Genomic DNA, 17,386 nt, shown 5'->3' with positions numbered 1-17,386 from the left:
TAAAATATAATTCTCCTTGTAATAGTCAACCTTGTAATCAGTTTACAATATACTATTCACCTCATTTTTGTTTAAAGAAAGAAATGTTTTTCAAAAGGACTGTTAACATACTCAGGGTAATTCTTTTTTTTCATCGACTGTATTTTCTGTATTGAATACCTTTCACTTTTGAGACAAGGATTAAAGACTGAGAAGGATACCTGAAAGCCACTAGAAAAAAATTCTCCAACCAGTACAATAGCAAACTATTTAATTTTTAAAACCTGTCATCACTACTTGATAGGCTTTAAAACACAGGAGTTTACGTGTAGATACTAAAATCACAGAGCCTAGGCCTGAATCACAGCTCCATCACTTACTATGTAACTTTGCACAAGTTATTTACTTCTCAGTGCAACACAATCCCTTATATGCAAAATAGGCTAACACAGAAGGTTGCTGTGAGGATTCTATGAATTATATGTAAAGCTCCTGCAGCACAATCTGGAAACAGGTGGCACTATATAAATATTTACTATTTTTTCTTTTTAAACACAGGTTTAAATAATAAAAATCTTCTCTTAAGTATTTACCAGAAGCATCTTTTCTAACTGCAACAAAGCTATCATGAACAGCAGTGATAAATGTATTCGCATGTTTGGAAAAAAAAGAAGAGCTGCTGATTAACGGATGTTCAAGTCGCTCTAAAAGAGAAAAAAAGACAATTATGCAAAACCAAAGCTTTATGAAATAAATTTCTCGATGTAAAATGTTAGGTGGTCTGATATGTTTTCTATGAAAAAGATTTAGGGACTTCCCTGGTGGCGCAGTGGTTAAGAATCTGCCTGCCAATGCAGGGGACACGGGTTTGAGCCCTGGTCCAGGAAGATCCCACATCCCGCAGAGCAAATAAGCCCGCGCTCAGCCACAACTACTGAAGCCCGCGCGCCTAGAGCCCGTGCTCTGCAACAATGGAAGCCACCGCAATGAGCAGCCTGCACACCACAAGGAAAGAGTAGCCCCCGCTCCCTGCAACTAGAGAAAACCCGCACACAGCAATGAAGACCCAACGCAGCCAAAAATAAATAAATAAATTTATAAAAAAGAAGATATAGAAAATCTCTTTCCTCACCCCAAAGTACAGTGTTCTGAACTGTGTTAGTAATTGAAATGATTTTTAAAACAATTAAATACCTAAGCTCAGCGTAAGTTTGTTTTGCTTAGCAAAACTCAAGACTTCTGGACCCAACAAAAAATGAAGCAACATTTCAAGCCCCAAAACTTGTATAGAAGGGATTGTGGCCATTCCACCAAAATTTGAACTCAAGTTCATCCGGGGAGCTCCATATGGAGAAGCACCTTTAAACAAACAAACAAAATTGCTAAGTTATGTATGATTAAATTAGTTACCCAAATAAATAGTTTGTTTACTTCATTTCAATGCAATGTACTTTTAAAAGTAAATAATTTGCTTTTCAATAAAAGTTGAAGAGTTTTTGTTTAAAGCCCACAACAGAGTTCCTAATTAAATACTAATCTTACTAGGTTAAGACTAGTGTCACACACAATTTAAATGAATTCTCAGACATTAATCCATACCTTAACATTAATATGCAGGCATTCCTAAAACTTAAAATATAAAAATTTGACTTAGAATAGTTAACGTAAAATAGGAACAGCAAATAATTTTCTTTCACTGATATACATACTAAGCCACATTCCTTACATCTGTTAAGATCTGATATTTTTAATTATAACTCTAATATTCTAATTCTGAAACAAACGTTAAGAGTCTGTAATGCACTTCACATAATGTAGTGGAAAAAAGTTGATCTTATCCAACCACGATAACGCAATGACAGCAGTACACAGTAACACATACAGAAAACAAAACGATTTTGTGATAAGGCAGCCAAAATTACACAGAGCAAAGACTTGATTCAAAACCTTTTTGTAAAAATAAAGGAAAAAAAACCCAAGTAGGTCTATCTCTTACCTTTGTGTACAGGGGTCGCAGGATTTAAAGGTGGAGATGTAGCTACACGAGATGAACTGCCTTGAGGTGAAGCATTAGAATCAATGCTTATTGTGCTTTGAATCAGAGGCACACAGACCTATTGGGGTTTAAAAAGAGAGAGAGATGGAGGGAACTGAATCTGTAAATATGTATAACTGTCATATTTTTTAAAAGTCTTGTATAATACAGTTAAATATCCTTAAGAAGCAATCTCAATTGTTTTGATATGTTGAAATTTTATTGGCCTTTTTGATGCACAGGGTAAAAACTGAAACTTGGAAAAGTGAAAATTTTTATTACAAATATATTTGCCCTAAATATGTACTATCTATAAATTTCAACTCTACATTCCAGATGGAAAATTATATACATAAATAGCTTTTACAGCTTTTACAAATAACATCTACATGAGTTTTAATGCTACTGGTAGACAGACCATTTTAAACATTTTAAAAAACACCTTAAGAAAATATGAACTAAGACAACTCCAAGCTTATTTCTAAGATCATTCCAATACCTGTCAAATGTAGCCAATGAGTATGCCAAGGAATGAATGGGTGGGACAACTGGGTAAGATCAGCCTACTAGGAACTTAAAATGGTAGAATTTGAAAAAATTATGACCCAAGTTACAATCAATGCCCAATTTTAATCAGTTCATGCTCTATCAAGTTTAAAAACTTTAATGTATTAATCAATTAAAAATTTAAAGAGAACTTGCTAAAAAAATCCAAGTATACTTGAGGAAGAACTGATAAATTCAGCAAGGTATGCAGGATACAAGACTGACACAGAAATCTGTTGCATTTCTTTACACTAACACTGAAATATCAGAAAGGAAAAGTAGGGCCTCCCTGGTGGCGCAGTGGTTGAGAGTCCGCCTGCCAATGCAGGGGATACGGGTTCGTGCCCCGGTCCGGGAGGATCCCATATGCCGCGGAGCGGCTGGGCCCGTGAGCCATGGCCGCTGAGCCTGCGCATCCGGAGCCTGCGCATCCGGAGCCTGTGCTCCGCAACGGGAGAGGCCACAGCGGTGAGAGGCCCGCGTACCGGAAAAAAAAAAAAAAAAAAAAAAAAAAGAAAGGAAAAGTAAAAAAAAAAAAACACACCTTTTAAAATCACATCAAAAAATGAAATAAAATACTTGCTGTCCACCTGAAACTATCATAACATTGTTAATCAACTATACTCCAATATAAAATAAAAAGTTAAAAAAAACCCCAAAATTGCTCCCTCTCTCTCTCTCCTTTTCTCTCTTACTCCTCTTCCTCTTTCTCTTTCTCTGCTATGTGAGGACACAACAAGAAATCTCTGCTATGTGAGGACACAACAAGAAAGCAACCATCTGCAAGCCAAGAAGAGAGCTCTCACCAGAGCCCAACCACGCTGGCACCTTGACCCCAGACTTCCAGGCTCTAGAACTTACGCGGGCCTCTCACTGCCGTGGCCTCTCCCGCTGCGGAGCACAGGCTCCAGGCACGCAGGCCCAGCGGCCATGGCTCACGGGCCCAGCCGCTCCGCGGCACATGGGACCCTCCCGGACCGGGGCACGAACCCGCGTCCCCTGCATCGGCAGGCGGACTCTCAACCACTGCGCCACCAAGGAAGCCCTGAATGTGGATCTTGATGTTTGAATATGTTTTAACCTTGCACGATGTCTATACTAACAATGTATGGGTTGTTTGATAAATAAATACTTAAAAATAAAAAATAAATAAATTAATTAATTTTAAAAAAAACCCAAAACTTAGGAATAAACCTGACCAAGGAGGTAAAAGACCTATATGTCAAGAGCTATAAAACATTAATGATGATTTAAAGAAATGGAAAGATATCCCATGCTCTTGGATTGAAAGAACTAATATTGTTAAAGTGGCCATACTACCCAAAGCAATCTACAGATTTAGTGGGATCCCTATTAAATTACCCATGGCATTTTTTACAGAACTAGAATAATCTTAAAATTTACATGGAACCATAAAAGACCTAGAATTGCCAAAGCAATCGTGAGGAAAAAGAACAAAGCAGGAGGCATAACCCTCCCAGACTTCAGACTAATACTACAAAGCTACAAAGTTATCAAAACAGCATGGTATTGGCACAAAAACAGACATATAGATCAACAGAACAGAATATAGAGTCCAGAAATAAACCCACACTTATGGTCAATTAATCTTTGACAAAAGAGTCAAGAATATACAATGGAGAAAAGATAGTCTCTTCAGCAAGTGGTGTTGGAAAAGTTGGAGAGCCACAGGTAAATCAATGAAGTTACAACACTCCCTCACACCATACACAAAAATAAACTCAAAATAATTTAAAGACTTACATACAAGACATGACACCATAAAACTCCTAGAAGAGAACACAGGCAAAACATTCTCTGATGTAAATTGTAGCAATGTTTTCTTAGGTCAGTCTCCCAAGGCAACAGAAATAAAAGCAAAAATAAACGAATAGGAGCTAATCAAACTTACAAGCTTCTGTACCATAAAGGAAACCATAAACAAAATGAAAAGACAACAAAGAATGGGAGTTTGGGATTAGCAGATGCAAACTATTATATATAGAAAGGATAAACAACAAGGTCCTACTGTATAGCACAAGGAACTATATTCAATATCCTGTACTAAACAATAAAAGAAAATATAAAAAATATATATATGTATATAACTGAATTACTTTGCTGTACACCAGAAACTAATACAACATGTACATCGACTATACTTCAATAAAAAATAAATCAAAAAGATAAAAGTTATCAGGGCTACCCTTTTTTACTTAAAACAAAAATAAGATTAAGCTTTTATGTTTAAATGCAGCAAGGATATCAAAATCTAAAGGAATCTGTAAAACTCACGTCTAACAATAATGAAAAGCTACAATGGGATTAAATGATTGGTTATCACTATGTAGCCTAGAAAAAGGAGATACAAAAAATTAGAATTGATCCAACTCTGTGTAGCACATGATTTCTATTTCAGTAATGCTGACTCTACTCTCAATTATATTCTAAGTCACATGCAATTCCTTTAAAAAAAGTCTTTCTTAATGCCTCTAGAGTAAGAATAGATAGTTGAGTGTTACTGATTAAAAAGTTAGATGCTCCATTTCAGACGATTGGAGAATATCCTTTGAGGAAAATGAACTCAAGTTCTGTGTCTGGGTGAAAAAATCTTTTATATAACGTGCTCTGCTAACTCAGCAAAAACAGCACTGAAAGATTAGATTGGTAAGAATCTACGAACACATTAATAAAAAAAAAAACCACATAAAGTATTGTAGTCAACACTTTAATGTTACCTGTTCAAAATTAGCAGGAAGATGAGGTCCTAGTCTCATCAATAAATACCACCAGACTTCTAGTTTTGTCAGCGCTAGGGTTTCTGTTCTCACATGGATAGAACTCAAAGGCTGCATTAACAACTTCAGTCTTTTTGCACTACATAGTATTTCTTAAAAAAAAAAAAAAAATTAGCACCCAGATAAAAACATTAAAGAGGTAAAGATTAAACTTTAAGAATGATAGTATGCAACAGCCTACTATAGCAAGAGAATAGATTAAAAAAAAAATTTTTTTTAATTACCAGCTATTCCTGTTCTACCCAAAAGTTTTATCTTGACAAACTTTAGTACAATCAGGTCACAATACTTAAGGCTTATTTTAAAAAATAATAACTAATATTTATTAGATACTGTGTGCCAGGGGTGATTTTTTCACCAGTCAGCAGTGTCTGCAATATTTTTGGTTACAACTGAGAGGCAGGGATACGGAGACTGCTACTGGTATCTAGTGGGCTGCATCCAGGAATGCTGCTAAACTTCCTCTAACACACAGGGCAGTCCTCCACAACAAACTGTCCAGCCTAATATGCTAAAATGTTGAGAAACTCTTTCTAAGCTGCTTTAGCATTCTCATTATCCTCATTTTACAGATTAAAAAATAGAGGCATATTTTTACCTCAAAAAAAGTTGTCATTTAAAAAATTTACTAGTAATTTATTTTATCAAACACTTTAACTGTTGGTGCAATTAATGAGATTTTGGAAATCTAAATATTCATTTAGATTTAGTTCTACTCTACATTAGCGATAATCAGATTGCTTAAATTCCACACAAACACTAAATACACTTCTTTAAACAAAATATTTATACCAGAAGTGTTTACTATATCAGTGACGGGAGGATATATAAAATAATACAGTCTGTGCTCAATCAACTTATCAAAAAGACTTAAAAGGATTGTGAAGCATCTGTCAAGTCATGTATTTGGTGGAATAACATTGATCAATGTTTCTTACAAATATTCTGTCATTCAGCTTTTTTTATAAAATTAACATTTTTATAAGAAGAAAATAAAGTCAGACCACTGTGGAAACAAATCCTCTAATCCTTTCTGAACTCCTATCTATGAGAGGAGGAGAATACCAACAACTGCTGTGCAATACTCCATTCTCTTTTAGTTACAAGATCTGCTTTCACTCAGAACAGTGATGGGTATCTACTCTTTGACTACTTCATCTAGTTTCCCATTTAGCTATTCTCCCAATGAGATTTTTAAGTGGAACTGTATGTGGAATTTCTGAAATGTTGTTTACAGATGGCTGACTCAGCTGCGAAGAAGCTCATTTTTGCCCCTTTTGCCTTCCCCTCCTTCCTGTAGTCTGCAATTAAGGCATACTGAAGATGACAACAGAAAAAGACAGGCATCTGATTCCTTAATGACTTCCTGGATCCATAATATCAGTCATAGACTCTCTAGCTCTTAACTTATTTCAAATAAGACAGCATTTTATTTATCTTCTTTAAGTCACTCCTATTTTACGCTTTAACACAACTATACATAATTCCACCAGATTTAATCCTGGATACCTCACGCTGAGGTTCATAAACAATAACCAAAAAAAGGTGACATTTCCAATTAAAATCTGTGTCTGGCAATATTTTCAATAAAACTAGTTGTAGTTAATGCAAATAGTTATTTACAAAACACATTTTAAAAGGGATTAATGGTCTTTGGCAAGGGAAAACATAGGATGAAATCAACATTATTTAGCAGATCTTGTAAACTATCAATTATACCTAAGATTAACTACCCAGTTAAGTAGGTACTCATACTGACCCACTTTTGGGTGAAACACTTTCTCACATATATATATTAAGCTCCTCCAGTGGACAATAAAAAGGGTAAGGTACATCAAAAGGAATCACTACTACATATTAATGTTAGCCCACTATCAGGCGCTGTTCTGAAGATCCTGAAAAAAAGTTCCTCAGTCTCTGATACTTTGATTCCATAGCAATCAAAATTGTTTGCTATCATCTATTGGCTATGTGACCTTTGATGAACTACTTAATCTTCCGAAAATAGTGATAATGCTTACCATCTAAGGTCTACTGTGATGATTAAATGAGAAGTATGTAAAATGCTCAACTAAGTGCTGGAATTCACTAAGAAAGCCACAAACAGCATCTGTCACTGTTCAGTTTTTGAAATAGTGTAAAATAGACTTTATATCTGTGATTTTCAATAATGCCTGGCCTTTGAATTCTACTTTTAGCTACAAATTTATTCTCCTAAAATAATATTCAATGAGAGGTAAATATTCAATATAAAGCCCCCCCCCCAAATCAGAAAAGCTTTGTTTTTCATCTTAAGTCATAAAAAATCGAATTTTTAAATATTACTTACCTGGATTTAAAGCAAAATTATCTATTAAACTCTTCCAAGCAATAAAAGCTATTTTTTTAATCATGGGTGCTCCACTACGAAATCCCAGTTCTTCTAGCTGTAACAGAGAATTGATGAAACTCCCACTTCGATGCAAGGTCTAAAAAGGAAGAATCATTAAGAAGTTACTTACCTGCCTGAAACAATATATAGGCACTATCATCATTCATTTATCTAACTTACCCAGTGTTAACTATGTAAAATCTAAGGAATTTAAACTTTTTAAAGTACTGAATTTTGTATGCATATTCAAAATTCTACATCACAAAATATAAAGCTCCATGAAATAGGTAATGCATAATACACAACATTTCTAAAACATTAGAGAATATCAGAAATGTGATAAATCCCAAATTTTACCAACATAGTAAAAAAAAGTATTCATATGAAAAAATCTGAATATTAAAGAAAAATAAGAAACTCAAACTAATAATCTTTTCAAATACACTGAAACAGGCAGGAAAAACAGTTAAGTAAAAGATGGATAAATGACAAGTAAACAATGCATCCCAAGAAAAAAAACACAAAAAGAATGTTAATAGTCATAAGTGACTATAGTCCACACATAATCTGAACAGAAATGTAACAAAAACAACTGGCTTAGAAATTCACAAAAATCCACAAGAAAGCTACTAGAGCCAATAAAATCATTTCAGCAATGTTGCAGAGTACAAGACCAACACAGAAAAATCAGCTGTGGTTCTATACAACAGCAATGAATGATCTAAAAAGGAAATCAGGAAAGCAATTCCATTTACAATAGCACCTAAAAGAATTAAACACTTAGAAATAAATCTAATCAGAGGTGAAAGACTTTTAAACTAAAACCTACAAAGTATTGTTGAAAGAAATTTGAAAAGGCCCAAATAAATGGAAAACCATCCGGTGTTCATGAATAGGAAGATTTAATATCATTAAAATGTCAATACTACCCAAAGCAATCTACAAATTCCACACAATCTCTATCAAAATTCCAAAAGCCTTTTTCACTGAAAAATAAAAGCTGATCCTCAAAAATTCATTATGGAATTGCAAAGAGCCCCAAATAGCCAAAACAACTGTGAAAAAAAAAATTATAAAGTTGGAAGACTCACTTCCTTGACTTCCAAACCTACTGCAACAGTACAGTAATTAAAGCATATGGTAATGACATAAGGAGAAACATAATAGACCAATGGAATAGAGATCCCCAAAATACTCTCACATACACTGTCAACTGATTTTCAACAAGAGTGCAAAGACCATTCAACAAAAAAGTCTCTTTGGGGCCTCCCTGGTGGCGCAGTGGTTGAGAGTCCGCCTGCCGATGCAGGGGATGCGGGTTCGTGCCCCGGTCTGGGAGGATCCCATATGCCGCGGAGCGGCTGGGCCCGTGAGCCATGGCTGCTGAGCCTGCGCGTCCGGAGCCTGTGCTCCGCAGCGGGAGAGGCCACAACAGTGAGAGGCCCGCGTACCACAAAAAAAAAAAAAAAAAAAAAAAAAAAAAGTCTCTTTAACAAATGGTGTTTGGAAAATTGAGTATCCATGTGCAAAAAAATGAAGCTGGACCCTTGCCTTACACCGTATACTAAAATAAACTCGAAATGGATCAAAGATCAAAATTTATGAATTAGCAAATCCAGAGAAAAAGCAGAATGGAGGTGACGAGGGGCTGCAGAGGGAGGGGCAGAGGGAGTCACTGTTTATGTAACATGTATAGTTTTTGTTGGGGATGATGAAAAAGTTCTGGGTGTAGACATTGGTGATGTTTACACAACTGTAAATGCTTTTAATGCCACTGAACTGTATACTTAGGATGGTTATGATAAATATTATGTTATGTTTATTTACCACAATAAAGAAAATCACAACTCCAGCCCCTCAAAAAAACCTGGCTTAAAGACAGAACATACAGTTGATTCTCATTATTCACCATAGTTACGTTCTATAAAGTTGCCTTGACACTGTATTAGCAAATACTGAGCCATGGCTTGTAGGGAAAATGCAGGGTTAGGTTCCTGCCAGCCTCTGATCACATTTTCATCAACCATTTGACACACAACCTTGTTTTATGTTTGTTTTGGTTTAAAGACATCTTATTTAATATATATTGTTGATTCACTAACATTGAACTCACAGCGGACAGCACTGTAACTCATGCCTGAACAGTCTGTCTAGCACATGTATTTCCCCCCTAAGGCACATCACAGCCTTCCACTGCTTAGCAACCACAGACAGCACTTCAGCACTACATCTTGGGGCCATTTAAAACTGAAATCACCAAGAAAAAGCATGAAACGTGAAAAATGTAGCATTAAATGGACCATGAAATTGACATTTGTTTAAAGGACATTAAGAATTGAAGCAAAAAGGCAGAACGTAACCTTGCTCAACCTCAGGTGGGAACACGCATGCTGCAGGACTCAAATTTTTTGCCACTACACATGCCTACAACTGACTGCAAAAGCAGCACAAATACTGATGTTGGGTTAATAAATAAATTTTAGTAATTTTCATATACAGCATGCATGAATAATGAGGATCAACTGTACTATGGAAAGTTAAGAAATTAAAGGGTCTGGCATGTAAAAACTGTTCATTAACTGTGTACTTACCTTCCCAAGAAGTTTGACAAACAAAGGCCATAATTTTAACACATAAGTCTCATTTTTACTCATAAATAGCTTCTGGAGTTCCGAAAGTAATTTCTAAAAACCAAAGCAAAAATATTTACCAAAAAGACTCGTGGAAAGAAAAAGAATACACTATTAAATTGATCTTCTCAGCCAAGTAACTTTTCCCAGTATTTTATCAGGAAAACTTTCACATATATAGCAAAGCTGATAAGAGTTTTACAGTAAATATCCAAGTATAAATACCACTAACATTTTACTATGCTTGTCTTATCACATATCTGGCCATTCTTCCAACCATCAACAGTTTTTTTCCCTACCAATATACTTTACCCTAAAAACTTCAGCTTGCTTATCATTAGAGTTCAAATGATAATGCTTTAACCACTCACTCTAACTTTAAAAATTAATAGCTTCATGGGTAACACATCTGAGAAAATTTAAGTTCAAATTTATTAAGAATTTTATACAGTGGACCCTTGGACAATGTGAATTTTAACTGTGCGTTCTACTTATACTCAGATATTTTTCAGTAGTAAATACTACAGCACTGCACAGTCCGTGGTTGGTCAATCCAAGGATGCAGAGGAACCACGATTACAGAGGGCCGACTATGAATTATACAAGGATTAAACTCAAGTTGTTCAAGGGCTGACTGTATACGCACTTAAGAAATTAATAAATTTATCAATAAAAAAACTTACAAAGACACTGGCGTCACTTTTAGACTCCAAACCTTACCATGAGGCGTCCTGAATTTTTAAAAATAAACAAAACCACAGGTTTTAGAATCTGGACGTCTCCACCACCTCCTGGATTACTGTAATGTCTCCCAACTAGTCTCCCTGCTCCTACGTAGAGCTTTTTCTCAACGCAAAGTGATCCCTTTAAAAACCAAAGTGAGTATGCATATCACTCGTAGACTCAAAAGCTTCAAATATGGTTTTCAATATAACCCAGAGTAAAAACCAAATGCCTTACAATGGCCCCCGAGGTCCTATGTGATTTGGCCCTGTTTCTGGTATCTTCTCCTCCTCCTCTCATCCTCATCGCTCTAACCTACTGCCCAGTGTTTGCTGAACACAACCAAGTACTCATATCAGAGCAAGGCCTTTTGCGCTCATGGTTCCTCCTGCCTCAAATGAGCTTACTGCATATTATTCAGGTAGCTAACTCCTATATCGCCTTCAAATCACCTTTCAAATAACCTATTCTTTTCCCTTCCCTGACCACCTCACCCTTCCTCTCCGATGGCACTTTGCATCCAGTCCTTGCTGTTTTCCATTAATGCTCTTTACCAGATATACTATATACTTATCTCTCCCACTAGAAAATAAGCTCCACAGGTTGCTTTTGTTCACTGCTATATACACAGTACCTAAACAATGTCCAGTATATAACAGGTGCTCAATAAATGTTATGAGAAAGGTTGAAAAACCTAAAACCTGAGGCAAGTAATAACTTTAGGAAAACTGTACACACTAGATGCACTTGTGTGCATTAAATTTGTATCTACTGGGATTATGCTATAACAATCCAGATAGCGATGCATCAGTTAATGTTCTCCCTCTTCCAAAAATGCAATTTCTTGCAATCACCCTTCTTTGGGGATGGGGTAAAATGCCTGGATTGTAATAACACTGAATAGACAGCTCCCTTCCTTACTATAATATAGGATCAGTGTGACTACATTAACTTAAACAATTCTTTGTTTTAATTCAAAGAGGAACTTCCAGATCATAGAGCTATTATATCAATATGAGCCCTCAGCTTGGTGCAAAACCTTACAATGCAGTATCCAAAAAATCCTTAAAGTATTACTTACGGTAGTCATAAGCTGCTCTGTGATAGATGCTATTTCTTGTTGTTTCTGAAGTAACAACGGCATTCCCATCTCTAGAGCAGTAGCTCCCCGCAAATGTACCTTTTGGGCTGAATGAACCACTAAAGGTATGACCAATTTTGCCCATCTAATTGACTCTTCTCCCATTTGAACTGGGGCTTGTTCAATTAGCCTGTGTAGAGAAATCAATGACTAAATTAGTTTGACCTCACCTTTCACATCTAAAGTACCAGGAAAATATACAGTACACAAGTACACAGAAATATGCATAGTATGGTCCAACTGTTTTACAATACTATATACACATATGTACACACACAAAAATAGATCTAATTTTTAATTGCTAATTTGTAGACTTCCCTATTATTTTTATAAACTTTTCAAATAAGGAGAACGTATCATCTTTCCTTCAGATTAAAAAAATTTAAATACTAATTATTTTTACAGAATTATATTCAATATTCTTATAGGACAGGACAGCTAGAGAACCATGATACACTGTGAACATCAATCAGGGCATCAGAACACTAAGTAGTTAAAACATATAGCGCAATAACTAAAGAAAACTTTCAAAGAATGAAAAACAAGTTAAGACAAAGCACATCAACGGTTTATGCTGTCAGCACGTCCATTATGAAAAGCAAGGATGTGTAGGAAGAAGATAGGGGATTTTCCTGTTCCCCTCATCTGCTGCTAGGAATTACTTAATGCTTTCCTAAATGCCTGTTACAGCTCACGTAAAAGTCTGTATTATTTTTTAAACTCTTGCAAAAGCTTTAACAGAGATAATTTTTAAAACCAGAACTGTGTTAGCAGCAGCAGCAGCAGAACCAAGGCTGTATTTTAAAGACTGTCTCAGTAAAAATAAAGAAACCTAGTAATTTATGCACATCTACTTCCTTCTTCCTGCTACTCTTTGACTTTCAGTCTAGAAGACATTTCCTTCTTTTAATGTTTGACTCAAATTCAAGTCCCAAAAGACTACTCCTTAAATTCTAAATTTACTGAAACTGCTCTTCTAAATTCCACAGCATACAAACTCATACCTTATGATGACATTTAATGCTTCATAATCCACAACAGCAGAATGCATCTCTCCTCTATTAAAGACTATTTCTAATGAATCAATTATACTAGATACCTGAAAGACAGAACCAAATAAATACAAATCGAATAAGTCTGATTTTTTTAACTGGCATGTGGTTAAGAAGACATATACAAAAACTATACTCACTACTTTGCCAACAACTTCAGTGGGAAACGTCTGTTTGGATATCACCCAAAGTGCCCTAGTACGTACATTTTTATCTGAATTCTTAACAATATCATTCAGTTTTGAAAGCAGTTCTTGAATATTTGTCTCTGAAAAATAAGCAGTTTTAATTATGTGGAATCATTTACATCCTTTAAAATCTCTAACAGAAAAATAGAGAAAAATCCTGTTCCCTTCAGTGTCAAAAAGTTAAATGCATATCCAGAGAAAAGGACCAGAGAACCAATGTTGATATCAAACTTCTTCCCAAAACACAAAACTCAGGTCAGAGGGAAGGTATTCTCAGAGAAAACAGATAGTAGCCTCCAAATCAGATATTTTTCAACTAAAATATTTCTATAAGGTCTTATTATTAGGTATGAACATACAAGCCAATTTTTGGCAAGACATTATGAATCCTGTATCTCTGCTCCAAAATGAACAACTCCTACTTTAGATTGCTAACATCTCTCTATATAAAAAAAGTGGGGGCTTCCCTGGTGGCGCAGTGGTTGAGAGTTCGCCTGCCGATGCAGGGGACACGGGTTCGTGCCCCGGTCTGGGAGGATCCCACATGCCGCGGAGCGGCTTGGCCCATGAGCCATGGCCATTGAGCCTGCGTGTCCGGAGCCTGTGCTCCGCAACGGGAGAGGCCACAACAGTGAGAGGCCCACATACCGCAAAAAAAAAAAAAAAAAAAAGTGGAAACTTTTTCCTCAGAAAAAAAGATGGTAACAACTTTCTGATATCCTTAATCCCTATTCCTAATTTCCTCTCTCTAAAGATCACCTCCCAGTTTTCCTTTACCATGACAAGCTACTTACAGAACAATAATTAAGATCACAACCCTCCCCTGATATCCATGGGAAACTGGTTCCAGGACCCCCTCTCAGGAATATCAAAATCCAAGAGATGCTCAAGTCCCTTATGCCTTGCACATCCGTGGGTTCTGCATCCAAGGATATAGAGGGCCAAGGATGCTTGAAAACTCAGAAAAGCATCAGATCCTGTGCTTTCATTACCACTTTTAGCTTCAAATTATCTCATTTACCACTAGGTGAAAGAATTTTTCAAATTACAGCATGTTCCTTAACACATGCTTGTGTAAAATAAATGACCATCTAACTTCCAAAATTAATTCCATCTAATTATAAACTTCCAAAGCAGGTGTGTTTTTATAAAGGACAAGGTTCAGTTTTCTCAACAATTATTTTTAAATAGGCTTATTTTATTTTCTTTTACAGCAAACTTTATGGTAACAAAGTCAGAACTACATCTAAGGAAAAGAAACCTTCCAACAATGATATAACCTAAACACTCTCAAAAGCAAATCCTAAACTACAGGTTATGAAACTAATAGACAGGTAACAGTACTTTTAACAGCATCAAACTATAAACTCTAAAAATACTATATCACAATAAATTTACCTGATAATCCAGAGGTAATTTTCGGATTATATAAGCAAAACCCCAAGGCCTGCAGAGCAGCACTACTGAGCTCTGAGTTTTGACTGGCAATGTGAGTCTTCGAAAACAAAATAACATTTGTTACAAACAAGTACAACTGTAAATTAATTTTTAGACAGCAAAAGTTGATTAAAAACAAAATTACATTTTAATCCCAACAATCAACAAATCTTTGAGAGCAGATTAAAAAGGAGTAAGATCGGGCTTCCCTGGTGGCGCAGTGGTTGAGTCTGCCTGCCGATGCAGGGGACACGGGTTCGTGCCCCGGTCCGGGAAGATCCCACATGCCGCAGAGCGGCTGGGCCTGTGAGCTATGGCCGCTGAGCCTGCGTGTCTGGAGCCTGTGCTCCGCAACGGAAGAGGCCACAACAGTGAGAGGCCCGCATACTGCAAAAAAAAAAAAAAAAAAAGAAAAAAGAAAAAGGAGTAAGATCGGGCTTCCCAGGTGGCGCAGTGGTTGAGAGTCCGCCTGACGATGCAGGGGACACGGGTTTGTGCCCCGGTCCGGGAAGATCCCACATGCCGCGGAGCAGCTGGGCCCGTGAGCCATGGCCGCTGAGCCTGTACGTCCGGAGCCTGTGCTCCACAGTGGGAGAGGCCACAGCAGTGAGAGGTCCGCGTACCGCCAAAAAAATAAAAAATAAAAAGGAGTAAGATCAAGAGGCCACGGATACACCTTGGCAAAGAAAGAGGGAAACTAGGTAGAGATCAGCTAAACAAAGAATATTTTTCTTAAAAGGAAAAGAACATCTCCACACATCTGAAAGCCAAAAAAAAAAAAAAAAAAAAGCCAACAAATGGAAGATGCTGAAGACACTAGACAGGAAACAAAGAGTAGGAGCAAAACCCTTCCACAAAAAGGAAGCAAGACTCAAAGGCAAAAGCTGACGTATTAGCTATGGAGTGGAGCAACACGTCTAACACAGAGAGGGAAGGAGATGGAATGTAACATTTACTAAGTAGCTAAAGTGCTAGGACCTTTAAACATTATCTCAATACTTCACAGACAGGAGAATTTGAGTCCATGACCATCTGGAATTCAAAGCCCAATGCATATTCTATATGTAAAAGTTATAAAATCCCAAACCTGTCAAAGGGAGTCTTGCCATATGCCCCAACCCTACATTTACTTGTAACCCTGCATTTTTGGTACCATTTCCCATTCCAAAGTGATTTATCTTCAAATCCCCCCATTTCTCTGAATCCAATATCCAAGGAATCCTTGACTATCTGCTACTCTTGACAGAGAAGAATGGTAAATGTTAGTAGTCAAATATAAGAACAGACACTTCCTTGGAGCACCCCTTTCATAATTAATCAAACCAAACATACAAAATACTACACCCTGAGATACAGTCTTAAACACTTAAGACGATGAGAGCTACTACTATATCTCCTAGATAGTAGCTAATATGTGTGTGATCAACTTTTGATTTTCCTATCATTAACCACCCACATGCTTCTAAATAATTATTAGGCATTTTAGTTACAAACCCTATTTACAAACAATGCAACTTGACTCAAAACGCATGCAAATTGAGTTTCTGATCCTCCATGCTCTCAAATACCAAATACATTATGCATGTCTTCATCACAACAAATACACTACAAGAATGTGGAAAATGACAATAAAGAAAAATGGGACAATAAATAATACCATTAATATTGTTTATACTATTAACAAGTCCTGACCTACTACACAATAAAGTTCTTGCTTACGTGAACAAAAACCACTGATGACTATAACAGGAATATTTAAGGGTAGGCAAGGTAGTACCCCCAATGCCTCAACATTCGGCCCGAAATCATGGTAAAATGTATAATGAACATCTTGACAGAATAATTCCATTTAAAAGCACAAAAACAGGGTCACAAAAATAAGAACTCAAAGGGACTTCAGAGATTTAGTTCAACCTGTTCATTCTTAAAACAAGGAAATTAAGTTACGTGTTAAGGAAAGTCAAGTCACAAAGGCACAGTGTACTCAAGTGACGACAAGAGCATAGGTCCTCAGTTTGATGTTAAACTACACAACCTCCCTATAAACAAGCAAAGATAAACAAGATAACCATAAGCGGTTTTTTAACTAAGCAAGAGTGGCAAAAACTAAGGGTGAGTGAAGATAAAAAAAATGAATGTTACCCATACAGTAGACCAATGACAAAACTACAGATTCATTTTATTTAAAAGTACATTGCTACAAAAGGAGAAAAAAAACAGATTAAATAATCTCTGATCACTGCTTTCCTATTAAGAGTGCAAGTTTTGGATTCAAGTGGCCACAGCCGACTTTAGGCACATTAAACTAATTTCTTCTGCAAAGTGGGGATTAAAGACTAGCCTCACTGGGACAGGGAGGATTAAGTGAGAGAAAACAAGATAATTAAGATAGCACCTGATACATTGTAAGTCCTCAAATAGTACTATAATAACCCTGCTGTTATTTTATTTTAGACTCAAAGTTTTTGAGTTAATTGGCAAAACCT

At 36.3% G+C, this 17,386-nt stretch overlaps 1 protein-coding gene across 1 annotated transcript in view; it reads right to left on the bottom strand.

Moving 5' to 3' along the window:
• RIF1 (replication timing regulatory factor 1) overlaps window positions 1-17,386 on the bottom strand; it is a gene marked incomplete at its 5' end in the record, with an annotated part of 50,909 nt that overhangs the window by 32,543 nt on the left and 980 nt on the right. The window contains 10 exons of the mRNA XM_079709948.1: window positions 573-683; window positions 1,174-1,338; window positions 1,976-2,093; window positions 5,299-5,450; window positions 7,688-7,826; window positions 10,321-10,413; window positions 12,164-12,353; window positions 13,228-13,322; window positions 13,416-13,543; window positions 14,862-14,958. Coding sequence (XP_079566074.1) covers window positions 573-683; window positions 1,174-1,338; window positions 1,976-2,093; window positions 5,299-5,450; window positions 7,688-7,826; window positions 10,321-10,413; window positions 12,164-12,353; window positions 13,228-13,322; window positions 13,416-13,543; window positions 14,862-14,958 — 1,288 coding nt within the window. The remainder of the gene's footprint in view (window positions 1-572; window positions 684-1,173; window positions 1,339-1,975; window positions 2,094-5,298; window positions 5,451-7,687; window positions 7,827-10,320; window positions 10,414-12,163; window positions 12,354-13,227; window positions 13,323-13,415; window positions 13,544-14,861; window positions 14,959-17,386) is intronic.

The sequence above is a fragment of the Hyperoodon ampullatus genome (genome assembly GCF_949752795.1).
Source record: "Hyperoodon ampullatus genome assembly, chromosome: 8".
Taxonomy (NCBI): Eukaryota; Metazoa; Chordata; class Mammalia; order Artiodactyla; family Ziphiidae; genus Hyperoodon; species Hyperoodon ampullatus.
This window is presented reverse-complemented; position numbering and strand designations above follow the sequence as displayed.